Below are 14589 nucleotides of genomic sequence, written 5' to 3' on the forward strand. Positions count from 1 at the left end.
GGTTATATATTGCCCTCCGTGGGTTAAAAAGAATGACACTTAAAAGCAGCATATCACAGTGTGACGGTCCGGAAGATACTCGAGTAAGGCGCCGTGGCTTAGATGGTTAAAGCGCCTGTCTAGTAAACAGGAGATCCTGGGTTCGACTCCCAGCGGAGCCTACCGAAAATATTTTTTGTTTATTTTGTAAATTACAATAAAATGTAAACTTAAATACAAAGTCTTATAATAATAATAATAATAATAATAAAATCATATTGTATACAATTAAACGTTTTACATATGAATTCGATTGAGTAGACGCACATGTTATTTCGCTGATTAGCCCAGCTTGCATTTGTAATTCAATTTACCGTGCTTAGTTACTGTAGATAAAACAACACGACTTACACTACTTCTGGAGTTAATGAAATACCTTGACAGCTATGCTTTCCACAGGACAGCTTGAGGAATACATATCGTCATAGTACACAATACTTACTGTGCCTCGTAGACCACGTTCACAAAGTTTGCTCCGTCCCATTGGCAGAAATAGAGGCGTGTGCCTGAATTAAATATTTTAATTCGGGTTTGCAGCCCCTAGACACGCCTTTTCTGTCAGTGCGAGGTACACATACTTGTCATGAGTATTTGCAAAACGAGAAAAAACACGTGATGAGCTGCTAACACCGCCTGTCTCTTAAAGAAAACTGTATAACACAAGACAGCTTCTGAACGCGTTGCACAGTCTGACACATAACTCGAGACTTCCTCCGCATTACAGAAAGCGAAAAACAAATCGCTGCTTCGTTTTTGAGGGGCTTTAACAATTTATTTGGAAACTTCCAAAACAGTTTGTCGTGTGTTTATGGTATACGCGCTAATCCATCGTGGAGCACATTCATAACAGCAATTTTGAGGTTGCAAAAGCGGAAGAATGGAACAAAGCGAGAGGAAAGTGAACCCCTCTTGCCTGGAAAGACATTATTTGGCTCTGACTGTGGACGATGTTTACGACGTTGCCAAGCTGATCGGGGTGGAGGTGGAAAAATTAATCGACGGCTACGGCAAGGAGAGCGCCGAGGGTCTGGTGCCCAAAATAGTGAAAGTTTTGGAGCTGCTGGAGAGATTCGCCGCCAGGAACAACACCCCCGAACAGGAGCTGATTCGAGCCTTCGAGACGCTGCAAGTTCAGCAGCAGAGGAAAAAAACGACGAAGGAAGCCGAGGACAGATCCAGGAGAAGCGAAATCAGGGTAAGACGAGCTTTTTAAATACTGTCGAGTCGCCCAGAGCGGTTTTAGAAGGACATTCAGTCAAAATGGGGTCAGGAGTACGTGTCGCGCACCATGCTGGCCAAATTTAAACCACCCGAATATATTTTATATCTGTTTGTTTCTGTCTTTGAATTTGTTTGTTTTTCTGTAGAGCAACATATATACGTGTTGTGCATTTTACAGCATTATATTACTTTTCAAGTTAATGTTTATTTTATTTTATTTCAGGTATCAGAAAGTGAAAGTCATAGGGTATTTCCACGGGCGTACGTCATACAGCGATACCAAGTTTAGTACCATCAAGTTATTACACTAAGTTACGAGAAATTGAGGAAAGGTATCTCTCAGCAGACAGATACGCAGTTGTTTGTTGAGCTGTTGTATAGTACTGTTTTAGATCAGCAGTTATTTTCTCGTGTTATTTAAACCGGATTCGAAATGTATGGATTCTCCGCATACAGAGATTCTAAAAGAATGCAAAAATAATCTACTCGGAAAATGTATTTAGCTAAAATAATTCTTCTTTTCCAAGGTTTTAAATTTCAGTTCTGGTGGCCCAAAACTTAGTAACCGATAACATCGTACATGAATTTTATGTATGATTGTCTGATACTATAAACACAGCGGTGCCGTCATTCGTCTGCAGTGTTTGGTTGCACTCAGGAACCTCTGTATTGTGCCAGGCGTTCTGTACGATTTGACCTTCAGTCTTAAAAAAACAGATTTGTTTGGAAAAGTTAGGTACTCCACGTTACCAGGTCTGCAGGGGCCTTCACTTGCACAGATACACTAGTGCCAGCACAAAGACAGACAGCAATAAAAACATACTTACCCAGGGATGGAAATAAGACTGCCATTGCATAGCGCTTTGATCCAAGCCTCGTTTTGCTACGAGTTTAATAAGACACACCTGAGCCTGTTGCTTATACACTGGAATGGGTGAAACTGCTGTGCAATGGGAGTCTTATTTCCATCTCTGCATTCTGCTGCGTCTTTAAGGAACAGCGACTCACCGGTCCGCATGCAGGTGACTGATTTGGGAAGATGACGGCTGCAGAGGCGGAATCTTCAGCAAGCCCTGGCCAGTTTATCAGGAGCTCTCTTCCTAGTAATGTGCATGTTGCATGCATGCCTGTCTTGCTGGTGCGTTCCCTGTGTTTGACGGAGGGCTCCTCTGTTGGCAGGACCTGGAGTTGAAGGAGCAGAAATGGCGTAAGAAAGCGGAGGATATGGAGGGTCAGGTGACCCAGCTCAGAGAGCAGAACCAGCAGCTCCTGAGCCAGCTCACCTGCAACCACTCCCAGGAAGGTGAGTGTGCGGGGCGGGGCTACCCACCTTCTCACAGTGGCAACCACATTACTTCAATTGAAGGCACTGATCAATTAAACTGGCTTGCTATTTGGCACATTTAAAAAGCAGCTGTAAGGATAGCGATGGTGTAATTCAAATGTAATGCTAGCTTCATTGCTCTCACTAGTCTCTCTGTGTGGGGTTGCTCTTTTTACCTACTTGAATGAGATCCCTGTTCACAGGCTTCTCCTAAACCATGTTTTGTTTTTTTACAAATGAAGAGACACAGTGTTGCATCAGAGGAATGCTCTTCTATCAAAGTCATGTGTTACGTGTTCTAGAAACCTTCCGACAGCTGTAGAAGGCAGCTTTGTTGCGCATTAGCCTGCGCTGTGTATTGCTTTGCATCACGTTGTGGTGGAATGGAAATCGCATGTGTGTTCAGTTATAGAATGACTTGCATAAACAAGACCAATAGAACAGACCCTAGGAACCTCGCAGCTGGTACTGTTGGGCTGAGTCACGGCTGCCTGCCCGATCTCGACGCCTGTGCAGTCAGACGCTTGCTGTGCACACTTTCAGATCCTTTGCTTTAATTCCTGGTGGCTCGTCTTGCTGTTATCAATGAAGATTATATTTCTTTCTTTACATTGCTAAGCATCGCAGACCCATTGCATATTACTACAGTGAAAGTGTAGTACCCCTTGAACAGCAATGCTCACCCCTGCACCTCTCCCCTGTGTTTCAGACAGCACCTTGAGGAAGGAGCGCGAGGTCATGGTGAAGCTGAAGGAGGTGGTCGATAAACAGAGGGACGAGATTCGAGCTCAGGGCCAGGAGATCTCCAGCAGGACCAGGGAGGTGGAAGCGGTAAGGCTGGGGGCTGCTACTGGAAGATCACCTGACTTGACCCTACCCGCCTTATCAAAGCACCGGCTCCCTCTCCTGTACAGCCTACTGTGACCTGTCCATTTCCACCAAGGTCAGGTGCAGTGCGGTGCAGTATTTGGGAGAATGAGGCTCTCTAAATGATAGGATCACGCATTAGTGGCATATTCACAAAGCTAATGAAGAGTTATGCCACTGTACGTGCTATAGAGAGGGCTAGTATAAATGAAGGCAGTTCATTTCACTGATACAGGCTGAAGTCTGTTTTATTGGATTTCGCAACAGGTGTAAAGTAATTATTTTTAGGATTTGTAAATTGCTGATGTCATTGTTGACCGAGTAAGATATTTTGAATAGGCTGCGTTTTACAGTTGAATTCTGTAGCACCAAATGTGAACACACAAAGTTCTGGATGCTGTGTGAACCTGTAAAGCAGGTCCAGTATTGACACTCCCATTACATAGCAGATTGATCCATTCCTGGTTTTACTATGAGTTTAATAACTACTAAGCTTGTTACCTATACACTGGGGCAGTTCAAGCTCATAGTAAAACCTGGAATGGTTGAAACTCCTGTGCAACAGGATTCTTACGTGTTCCCTTGTGTGTCTGCCTTTGCTGGTTCAGCTGCAGGAGCAGCTGGAGCGTTTCATGAAGATGAACGGGGACCTGCGGCACAAGCAGTCCGTCGCCCAGGCGCAGGTGAAGAGCGCAGTGGAGAGGAAGGCTGACCTGGAGGCCGACCTCAAGGAGAGGCAGAAGGAGATCGAGAGGCTGAGCGCCAGCCTGAGGGAGTTGCAGCAGAAGAGAGCCCAGGTAACCACTCTCTAATCAGGAGATTAGGACAGAACAGAACACACACAAACGAGGAAGTAGTGGATGATGTTTATCTCCCATTCCTCTCCCGTCTGTCTGCTGTGGGAATTTTTTTTATTTTTTTGTAATCAGTTTGTTTCACTTTCTTCAGCGGTTTGGAGTTTTCTTATCTGTCGTTGATGATCTGTTTGCTGATAAGGTGTCATGTGTGTGTTGTAACTGCCATTTGTGTGACTGATTGTGTGAGAAATTCACTCTCCACTTCATTAGATGTAGCCACCGAATACTTAGAAAGGTTTTTTTTTACGTTATGAAAAGGGGAAGAGTTAAAAAAATAAGAGAAATGAAGAATGGGTAACAGGGAAGCAGAAGACGATAAACTGATTAAGTTACCAGTTAATGTCATTGAAACATTATGAATTATGAATGGCTTAGCAGTGCTTGGGGTGTCTCTTGAGAGACTGAATGAGGAGAAAGCAGGAGAGTGGAGCTGAAGGAATATAATCAGCACTACATCCCTTTCTTGTCTGTCAAATGCCCTGCCTTTTTGTCTGTCCTTCTCAGGGACCGTGCAAAATTGGACTTGTTACATGATTATAATTGGAAACACGTTTACAGTGTCTGTTCGTATGGCCACTAGGGGGCTGACTTGCCTGCAAACACAAGGATGTGGTTTTTTTTGGTTGCTGACCGCGTGTTTTTTTCCCAGGTGGTTCTGAAGAATACGGAGATTGACCTCACTAATAAAATGGTGATCGACCTGAAGGACCCCAACCGACCCTGCTTCACCAAACAGGAAGTGAAGCAGATCCTGGTGGAGAGGAACGAACTCAAAGCCAACCTCTTCCTGGTGCAGGAGGAGCTGTGCTACTACCAGAGGTGAGCGCCGCCCTGCTGGGCTCTTTACAAACTGCACGCAATTAGAAGGAGAAGCACCTTCTGCGTGTGGCTGACCCCTCTGCGTGTGGCTGACCCCTCTGCGTGTTGCTGACCCCTCTGCGTGTTGCTGACCCCTCTGTGTGTTGTCTGCGTGTCGCTGACCCCTCTGCGTGTCGCTGACCCCTCTGCGTGTTGCTGACCCCTCTGTGTGTTGTCTGCGTGTTGCTGACCACTCTGCGTGTCGCTGACCCCTCTGCGTGTTGCTGACCCCTCTCTGTGTCCTCCGGCAGGGAGATCCTGAACGATGAACGCTGCCCTGGCTTCCTCATGGAGGCGGTCAGCGCTGCCATCAATAAGCAGAGGAGGAAGATCAAAGCCAAGATGCTGGGCATCCCGGAGGGAGAGTGCAGCAGGTAGGAAAGCTGGAGTCTGAGTGGTGCATTGTGGAATGCAAGTCTAGAGGCTCTGCAGTGCTATCGGTAGTGTAGGGTCACAGTGGAAAGTCTGTCAGGAGGTATGTTCTGGAGATATCTGTTACCTCAATCAGGACTGTCTCTAATTCTTCCAATGGAAGCCTACGCCAACTGAATGCCTGTTTAACACACTGACTTGTAACAGGGAGATGCAGCTTGTATATATTACTGAGTGCATGTCAGGGATTGCTCAAGCTGCAAGCGTTCTATGTGGGTCGGAGGGCCCTGGTGGCTCTGTGTGTGTGTGTGTGTGAGGGCTGGCTGCAGGACTGTGCAGTGATACAGGGCTGTGTTTGTCTGTTCTCTGCAGTGACGAGGAGGAGCGAGGATCCTTCCTCTCTGGGAGGGAGACTGGGACGGACTGTACTGACGGCAAGCCTGCAGAATCCCGGATCAGAAACCTGTAAGTGGAAGGGGGCAGTATTAAAATAGCAGCAATAGACTATGTTGTCACTTTGAGTCAGTCATAGCAAGTCTATAGGATGTGACTTCCATATATCTGAACACTGCAAATCCACAAGCACTGCAAGCACATCATTCATGAATTGCAATAGGGCTTGTGGTTTGTATGCAATACATTTGCACGGCTGTTGGTTTTCATGTCCTTGTTGTGCGTTGTTCTGAATGATGGGTTATTGAAACATGCCCCTACAATTGGAACAATGCGTGCACATTCCTGCAAGACGTGCCTTTAGTGATTATCCAGCACGCTAAGCCAAAGAAGGCAATGTGACACTCACTGGCACCCTCTCCCCTGCTCAGGTTTGGAATCCAATCCCGACACGGAAGTGGGAAGAGATCTCCTGAGCCGAAGCAGCCCACGGGATCATGGGAAATCATAGGAGCAGAAGAAGCAATGCAGTCTCCCAACACAGAAGCAATGCAGTCTCCCAACACAGAAGCACTGCAGTCTCCCAACACAGAAGCAATGCAGTCTCCCAACACAGAAGCAATGCAGTCTCCCAACACAGAAGCAATGCAGTCTCCCAACACAGAAGCAATGCAGTCTCCCAACACAGAAGCAATGCAGTCTCCCAACACAGAAGCACTGCAGTCTCCCAACACAGAAGCAATGCAGTCTCCCAACACAGAAGCACTGCAGTCTCCCAACACAGAAGCAATGCAGTCTCTGAACACAGCAGCAATGCAGTCTCCCAACACAGCAGCAATGCAGTCTCCCAACACAGAAGCAATGCAGTCTCCCAACACAGAAGCAATGCAGTCTCCCAACACAGAAGCAATGCAGTCTCCCAACACAGAAGCACTGCAGTCTCCCAACACAGAAGCACTGCAGTCTCTGAACACAGCAGCAATGCAGTCTCCCAACACAGAAGCAATGCAGTCTCCCAACACAGAAGCACTGCAGTCTCCCAACACAGAAGCACTGCAGTCTCCCAACACAGAAGCACTGCAGTCTCCCAACACAGAAGCACTGCAGTCTCTGAACACAGCAGCACTGCAGTCTCTGAACACAGAAGCAATGCAGTCTCCCAACACAGAAGCAATGCAGTCTCCCAACACAGAAGCAATGCAGTCTCCCAACACAGAAGCACTGCAGTCTCCCAACACAGAAGCAATGCAGTCTCCCAACACAGAAGCACTGCAGTCTCCCAACACAGAAGCCAGCTCACCCAAATGAGGAATTCTACTGTACATGTGTATATAATGTTTATAGATGTATATTATTCAGAGTTTTAAAAAAAAGTGTATATTTTTCTGTCCACTAGGTCTTTTATAACCAAAAAAAATTGTGAGATCACTTAGCTCTCATTGGAGTGGCATGCAGTGAAAGCACTATAAAGGGGAGGGAATGTGTGTGTGTGTGTTTTTTTTAATTTTTTTTATCACTTGCTTGGTTAAGATCCTGCCTTGAATTTGATGCAGTTAATTGTCATGAACCCAATTTGGAGGTCAAATAGTTGATCTGTACTGTGTTGAATTTCCCCATTACTTTTTTTCTAACTGTAAATATGTAGAAATGTATGAATAATGTTAGGCTAAAAAGAATACATGTATATATATATACATAGAGTTTGTAAAATCAGTCCACTATCACACACCTGTTAAAAACGAATTGAGTAAGAATCAGTATTACCTTTTCTCCACAAGGAGGCAGTGTGCTGCAGTTGTTGGAACATGCTGTTGGTTTTCTGTTTACTGTACAGTACAGTACAGTGGGCTCCAAAAATGCTAATGGGAATGTATGGACCGGAATGAAATTGTTAGACAAGAATGGGATGGAACAGAGATCAGAGTTTGAAGCCACACATGAGAACTTTAAAAACACAGAGAGAAAACATGCGTCTCCATAACTGCAGCCTTGAGAATATAATATGACAGCGTGGCCATTTCTTGTGTTTAATACAGCTGTACAGCTGGTTTCACAGTTCCTTGATTAGCACTGAATTACGTAATCCAAGATAAATGCTAATCAGGGTCTGTGAATTTGGATCACATCCAGTAGAACTACTGTGATGAACAGTAATGTGTTGTATTGGGCAGTTCTGTGTTTCCTATTGTAAAAACCTCAATAAAATAAAATAAATTAAAATGCATGTTTGCATTAATTAAAAATGATGTCGGTGCGTTTTTTTTTTCTTTTGAATTTTTGTTGGAGAATGTGTAATCGAGAACCTGAAGTGCCAACAGGTTAACGATTAAAGATAGCCTGCCTCGTATTCCACGAGCGATGACGTTCAGAAAGAAAACAGAAGGAACCGAGTGTCTTGAGAACAGCAAGCATGCTGTGAGACTCTCTCCAGGAGGCAGTGCTCCAGTTTGAATTGGAGGAAGTGGCCCTCACTTCCCCAGGAAGCAAGGAGAGGAAGTGGTACGAGGACAGCCAGACAATCAGAGAGGCAGTCAGAGAGAGAGAGAGAGAGCGCAGACTACATAACCGCCTGTACTGGATTTAAACCCCAGGGTTTGAACTGGGATTGATCTGGTACAGGGAGCAGGATAGCTGGGCTGGGTCAGGATGAGGGTTCTCCCATTCGGTCTTTGGTTGTGGTTCTGCTTTTTATCCTGTGATTCCCAGGAGCTGGATCCGAAGGGAAGGAACGTCTGTCAGGGAGAGAGGTACCGTTCTCTGAAGAGCTGTTTGTATTTGTGCAATGAGGATACAGCAGTGAAAGAGTCTGAACATTAGTGACATGCAGCTTTAACCCTTTCATGCATGGGGACCTCATGGGGGACAGATCAAAAAAACTTTATATGGGGACATATGGAAGACGCAAATACATGATAGCCTTTTATGACAATGCCACTTTTCCCCATATAAAGCAATGGAACAAAATGGTCCAAAACTCATTTTTTCAACTATTTTTATACTATTGAATGCATGAAAGGGTTAATATACATATATGCAAGCATACAGATATATTCAACAATACATGTTAGCTGAGTTTCAATGTGTTTCAATGTGAATGTGGCATATTCTGTTATTGAAAAAATAAATTCTGGTGATCACTGTACAGTAGCTCTGCTCCTTACTCTGGCTTCTCAAATAGTAGAAATAAATAATAATGAAGCTGATGTACCAACAGCAAGTACCTAGATGTACTTTCATATCTGCTAAACATGGGCATCAATGCAATGCCTTTATTAGAGTCAATACTGAAATGTTCCTGATGCCGTTCTGTCCTTGCCGCAGCGAGCCCGCAGCTCTGGGGTGCTGTCCTGGGTGGAAGCAGCAGGGGACAGACTGCCCAGTCCGTGAGTATCAAACCTCATTCAGAGAAAGAGAGATGAGGAGAGGGGCCGCCCCAACAGTACTGCCCCAATCGGAGCTCAGAGCACAGTCAGGAAAGTGAATAACTCTCCTAGAGAGGACGGGTGCTTCTATAGGACTCTGCAGCGTGTTTCAGAAAGCTGCTAAAAAATATCCCATGAACGTGCTTGTCATTGCACGGCTGTCATAGGAATGTGTATGCAGAATTCAACCTCTAAAAATCCACCTTCCGCTTTTCTGTACAGAATTGCAGTATGAAAACCAAAGCCGCTGGAATTGTAACTGCTTGATTGACTTCCATGTTATGTTCAAACACACCTCGTATATTATATACTCAAGCCCTATGGTCTTCAGTGTACTAGCCATTTCCTTCGCTTAATAAGTGATAGCATCAAAGCATGCTGGAGTAGAGAGCCCTATAGCTGCCTCTTGCATTGTGTTTATGTGTGTGTTGTAAGCTGGTGTTGCTGTTTCCCAGCCCTGTGTGAAGGAGCCAGCGCGTGCGGGGAGGATGAGGTGTGTGTGAAGCCTGGGTTCTGCCGCTGCAAGCATGGTTACTACGGACCGAACTGCAAGACCCGTGAGTCATCGTTGCTCATCACAGCAACGTTATTTAATCAGTGTTAAGCCTGACAGATCCAGCACTGTCATGCCATGATCAGCATATTGGTATAGTACAGCTGCAGCTCTACGGTGCAGCTCCTAGGCTAAAGAGGCAGTGACAGGCACAGCTAATGCTAGAGGCTAAAGCATGTCTCTTTCTGTTCCTCCCACACAGGCTGTCCCACCATGTACTGGGGCCCCGAATGCAAGGAGTTCTGTGCGTGCCACCCCCACGGGCGATGTGACCCCGTGACGGGCCAGTGCACCTGCAACCCCAACCGCTGGGGCTCCCTGTGCCAGCACGCCTGCCGGTGCGGGAGGCACGGCCGCTGCGACCCCCTCCATGGGAACTGCACCTGTGAGCCCGGCTGGTTCGCACCGGCCTGCAACAAGCCGTGCCAGTGCCAACCCGCCAGCTCCAGCTGTGCCCCCGCCACTGGGAGGTGCCTGTGTCACCAGGGTTACTGGGGCAAGAAGTGCAGCTTGCTGTGCAACTGCCCCCACTCCCCCTGTGACCAGGACACAGGCATCTGCCAGTGCGAGGCGGGGTGGTGGGGGCCTCTCTGTGACCGTCTCTGTGACTGCCGGCACGGGGGGGTGTGTGACCCCACCAGCGGGGGGTGCGTCTGTCAGCCGGGGTACCAGAACCCCACCTGCAGTGAGCGGTGCTCCGCCGGTTTCTACGGCAACCAGTGCCAGAACAGGTAGCGTTGGGGGATGTTACGCATCAAACTGCATTCACAGTTTACACGTTGTATCTTTTTTTAGCAGCTGGGCACGCTTCCCAATTGCAGTTGCAGGCTGATCCATTCCTGGTTTTACTGCGAGTTCAATGAGAAACACCTGAGCTTGTTTCCTCTACACACTGTCTCTAATCAAGCTCGTAGTAAAACCTGGAATGGGTGTAACTGCTATGCAATAGGAGTCTTATTTCCATCCCTGTTGTAAGCATAAGCTTTGAGTATTCCCATTAGCATCCATCCTGCATTCGAATCTATCACAATTGTTGCAGTGTTGTAGATTGTTCCCTATTGCTCTGTACTGAGCCCCCTGTGCACTGATGTCTCCTCTCTCTCTGTCAGGTGTGGCCGGTGCAAGCAAGCCCAGCCGTGCTCCCCGACGGACGGGTTCTGTGCGGCCTGCGAGCCCGGCTGGACCGGCACCCGCTGTGACCAGATCTGTCCGCACGGTTACCACGGAGATGGCTGCAAAATGGGGTGCCCTCGCTGCAGGAACGGGGAGCCCTGCGACCCTACGACAGGAAACTGCTCACACTGTGACCCGGGCTGGATCGGACCCAGGTGACACACCTAGGGGATACCAGCGATTTCTTTTTTTTTTTTTGCACTACTCTGTGAATGCTGTTATGTCTCCCCTTGCCTTCTTAAAGTCCTATCTGACCCTCTTTCTTGTTGGTCTGTCTGCAGGTGTGACTCCCGGTGTCCTGAGGGGCTGTACGGAGCCCAGTGCCGGTTTCAGTGCTCCCCCTGTAACCATGGACAATGTGATCACGTGACAGGAAGCTGCATCTGTGAGCCTGGTTACCAGGGCGACAGGTAATGCTAAGCACTAGAAGGTGTTTAGACCTAGGCATTGTCGCAGTACAGTATTTTTTTTTAACATAGCTGTGTGTCTCTCCAGCTGCAATGCTACCTGCACAGGTGCACTCTATGGAGTAAACTGCTCGACCCCGTGTGACTGCTACGGAGACTCCTGCCACCTGGTGACTGGAGGCTGCCATTACAGTGAGTGCATGACCAACACAACCACTGCATTATGTAATACAATGACAGTGAGAGAGTCTGGACTGGAAACTCACATGACAGTTGTTGCTTGTTTTCCAGGGTCGGGGGGTCGTGGCGCGCTCATCGCTGGAGTCCTCATCCCCCTCCTCCTCATCCTGCTGCTGCTCACCTGCTGCTGCTGCTGCTGCTGCGGAGGGAGCCAGCACGACCCCAAAGACAGGTGAGGCCCTCCTCTATTCAAAACACTGCCGTCTTTCTGAGTCTGCAGTCATCCCTGGATTCATTTAAAGAGCAACTGCCTTCAAATCTCATTTGAATTGCTATCTCCTTTACTATGTTATGGGGTTTGCAATCATGCTGAGGGGTTCTGCGTTCTGTTGCTTCAACAGTGAGTTGTTATTATCCAGGATTTATTATCATTCAGGCTGGCGGTTGCTGACGGGGGTCCCTTGGCTCGAATGAAGCACCATGTCCACGGGGTTCTAGGGAACCTGAGCTCAGCGATCCCCTGCTTCTCCTTGGGGTCCTCTACCCTGCCTCGGGTCACTGGTAAGAGCAGGGACTTGCATTTTATGATAGCGCAGTGCGCCTCCCGGTGGTTGCAGGCTGTAATGGCGTTGTTTCTCTGCAGTGTCCCACCACGATGCTGAGATTACCTTCAACCACAGCTTCATCGAGCCCCCCTCTGCGGGCTGGGTATCCGAGAACTCCTTCTCCTCCTTCGACACCGAAGACGGGGGGCCTGTTTACTGCCTCCCTCCTAAAGAAGGTAAAACAGCACAAAGCTCTGCATTATTAACCATTATTACCTCAGCTCTTACCACTAGACCTCCCAGTCCCTCAATTACAATTACAAGGCCACACTGCTTCCACTCCCAGCTCTAACCCAGATCTATCTAGTAAGCTCGATCTCAGACCTGCCCCTGCTGTTTGCATTCAAAAACCTAACGAAAATGTATTGACAGGAACTCTTTGTTTTCCTTGGCAGATATCTCCACAGTGGCCGGAGGGGAGTTTCAAGAAATGAGCTCCAAGTGCAACATCTTCCCCGATGCCTCTGCCTTCAACGAGGAGGACGTGTCGCTGCCCTTCGCCATCCCCCGCACCTCCAGCATCGCCAAGGCCAAGCGGCCCTCCGTCTCCTTCGCCGAGGGCACCAAGTTCGGGACCACCGAGACCCCTAACATAAACAGCAAGCCCAAAACCCCCTGGGGTACCCCCAAGCTCTCCACCATCCAATCACAGCTCTCTACAGTAGAGGGGGAGGGGGAGGAGACACCACGGGGCGAGGACAGCCAACTGTACGAGAGCACAGAAACCCTCGGAGCCAATGAGGAGCAGGCAGATGAGACAGCAAGCCACCCCAGACCAGCCAGGAGACGGACGATGTCCAACGCCAAGAGAAACGCCACTCCGCAGCAGATTACAGAGGAGACGGTTTCAGGCGAGCGGGGCAGCTCTGAGACGATCTCTACCGTGTACGTGACGGTGGGGAAACCCGGATGCCTCTCCAAGCCTCCAGCTGAGTCCAGCAAGGAGGGTTCTGTCCAGGCGGTCTTGAGGAGGCTGGGAAGCCTTCAGCGGCACAAGGATGAGGCCAGCAAACCCAGAGGCAGGGGGGACAGCATCTCCAAACCGCCCAGGAGGAAGCTGGGAGCCAGGGCCGGCCTCTGGCAGCAAGGGGCAGCCGACTCTTCAACCTCCGATGAGAGTCCTATGAAACCGATTAGAACCCAGGTCAAGCCTTTAAATGCCACGGGTTCCGTAGCCAGAGTCCAGGAGGATGCTGCAGAAAAGGAGCCGCTGATTCCCTCCTCATCCACTCTCAGGAATGGCGTGATGATGTCAGGAGAGGAAGCAGAAAAAGGGCTGGAGATGGTGGGCAGCCAATCATGTGACCAGAACCCAGAAGAGGGCACAGAACAGGACTATCCGGGCACAGCCAGCCAAAATGACAGCGACCACGAGGCACCCAAATATGAAAATGTGACGATCTTTAAATAGGCATCAGATACGAATACAAAAAATAAGAATATAAGAAAATCACTTTTAAAGTGGATTTAATGGAATATATGGATATATATATAGTTGGATTTTGTAGAGTCAAGCGGTTTAATGGAATGCTTTTTTTAAACAAGATCCAGTGCCAGATTCATGCTAGGCTCAGGAGGACTGATACGATTTCAGCTGTGATTATAACATAGAAACCAAATTACGTTTACTAGTACTATTTTTTTTCTAAGGAGTGTATATTTTTGTGGTTCATTCATTTTTATCAAATGCAAATACATAATGATCATGCAATTATCTCTGTATGTGTGTGTATATATGTTTACTCAACATTGGTTAAATGCTTTAATCTACCAGCTGGACAATATGGAGCACATACACCTACACCATCTACTGGTCATTTAACACATTACAGCAAATACATTACTGTAACTTCCAGTGATGTCACTGTAGAATTTAGAGCTATTTTGTCATGCCTGTGACATCGGAGTTTTGGAATTGAGGGCCGTCAGCAGGACACATGTTTCTTATTTGTACATCATATACTGTCCTGTAACCCAATGAACTAACATCATAACTAATTCATTCCCATGTATACATACCAGGGATCGCCTATTATGCATTCATTTTGTAGGAAAGGCTTCAGAGACAGTTAAGTAAATTCTATATTTCAGAACAGACTTTTCACAAGTTGTTTTTACAGTGGAAATACAAGTTTGGGAATTAAAAGTAGTGATTCCTGTATCCTCCTTCTGTACACCCCTGTGAGGAGCAGTAAATGGTTTCTGGGTGCAGTGGGAGGGTTAATAGCTGCACCGTTATTTATTGCTTGTGCGTCACAGTCTCAGAACAAAGGAGCCCCTGCCACAATTTCACGCCCAGGACTACATGTCCTTTTCTT

The 14589-nt window shown here is 47.4% G+C and overlaps 2 protein-coding genes and 1 non-coding gene across 3 annotated transcripts; all 3 read left to right on the forward strand.

Annotated features, from left to right (window-relative positions):
- Positions 1-87: 87 nt before the first annotated feature.
- On the forward strand, positions 88-161 carry trnat-agu (transfer RNA threonine (anticodon AGU)). Its single transcript has one exon. It is a non-coding gene; the product is annotated as a tRNA-Thr (tRNA).
- Positions 162-589: 428 nt separating this feature from the next.
- On the forward strand, positions 590-8174 carry LOC117430746 (rab-interacting lysosomal protein-like). The gene is made up of 8 exons (XM_058998365.1): positions 590-1234; positions 2440-2563; positions 3294-3415; positions 4060-4248; positions 4958-5127; positions 5418-5540; positions 5911-6003; positions 6363-8174. Exons 1-8 carry the CDS (start codon positions 917-919, stop codon positions 7237-7239), a joined length of 2016 nt encoding a protein of 671 aa, XP_058854348.1. The 5' UTR covers positions 590-916; the 3' UTR covers positions 7240-8174.
- A 275-nt stretch (positions 8175-8449) lies between these two features.
- On the forward strand, positions 8450-13985 carry LOC117430745 (scavenger receptor class F member 1-like). The gene is made up of 11 exons (XM_034051145.3): positions 8450-8678; positions 9253-9314; positions 9809-9910; positions 10109-10637; positions 11016-11234; positions 11361-11489; positions 11575-11678; positions 11778-11898; positions 12103-12227; positions 12310-12447; positions 12667-13985. The coding sequence occupies exons 1-11, from the start codon at positions 8578-8580 to the stop codon at positions 13680-13682; spliced, it is 2646 nt and encodes an 881-aa protein (XP_033907036.3). The 5' UTR covers positions 8450-8577; the 3' UTR covers positions 13683-13985.
- Positions 13986-14589: the final 604 nt, after the last annotated feature.

Source organism: Acipenser ruthenus, chromosome 24 (genome assembly GCF_902713425.1).
Source record: "Acipenser ruthenus chromosome 24, fAciRut3.2 maternal haplotype, whole genome shotgun sequence".
NCBI lineage: Eukaryota > Metazoa > Chordata > Actinopteri > Acipenseriformes > Acipenseridae > Acipenser > Acipenser ruthenus.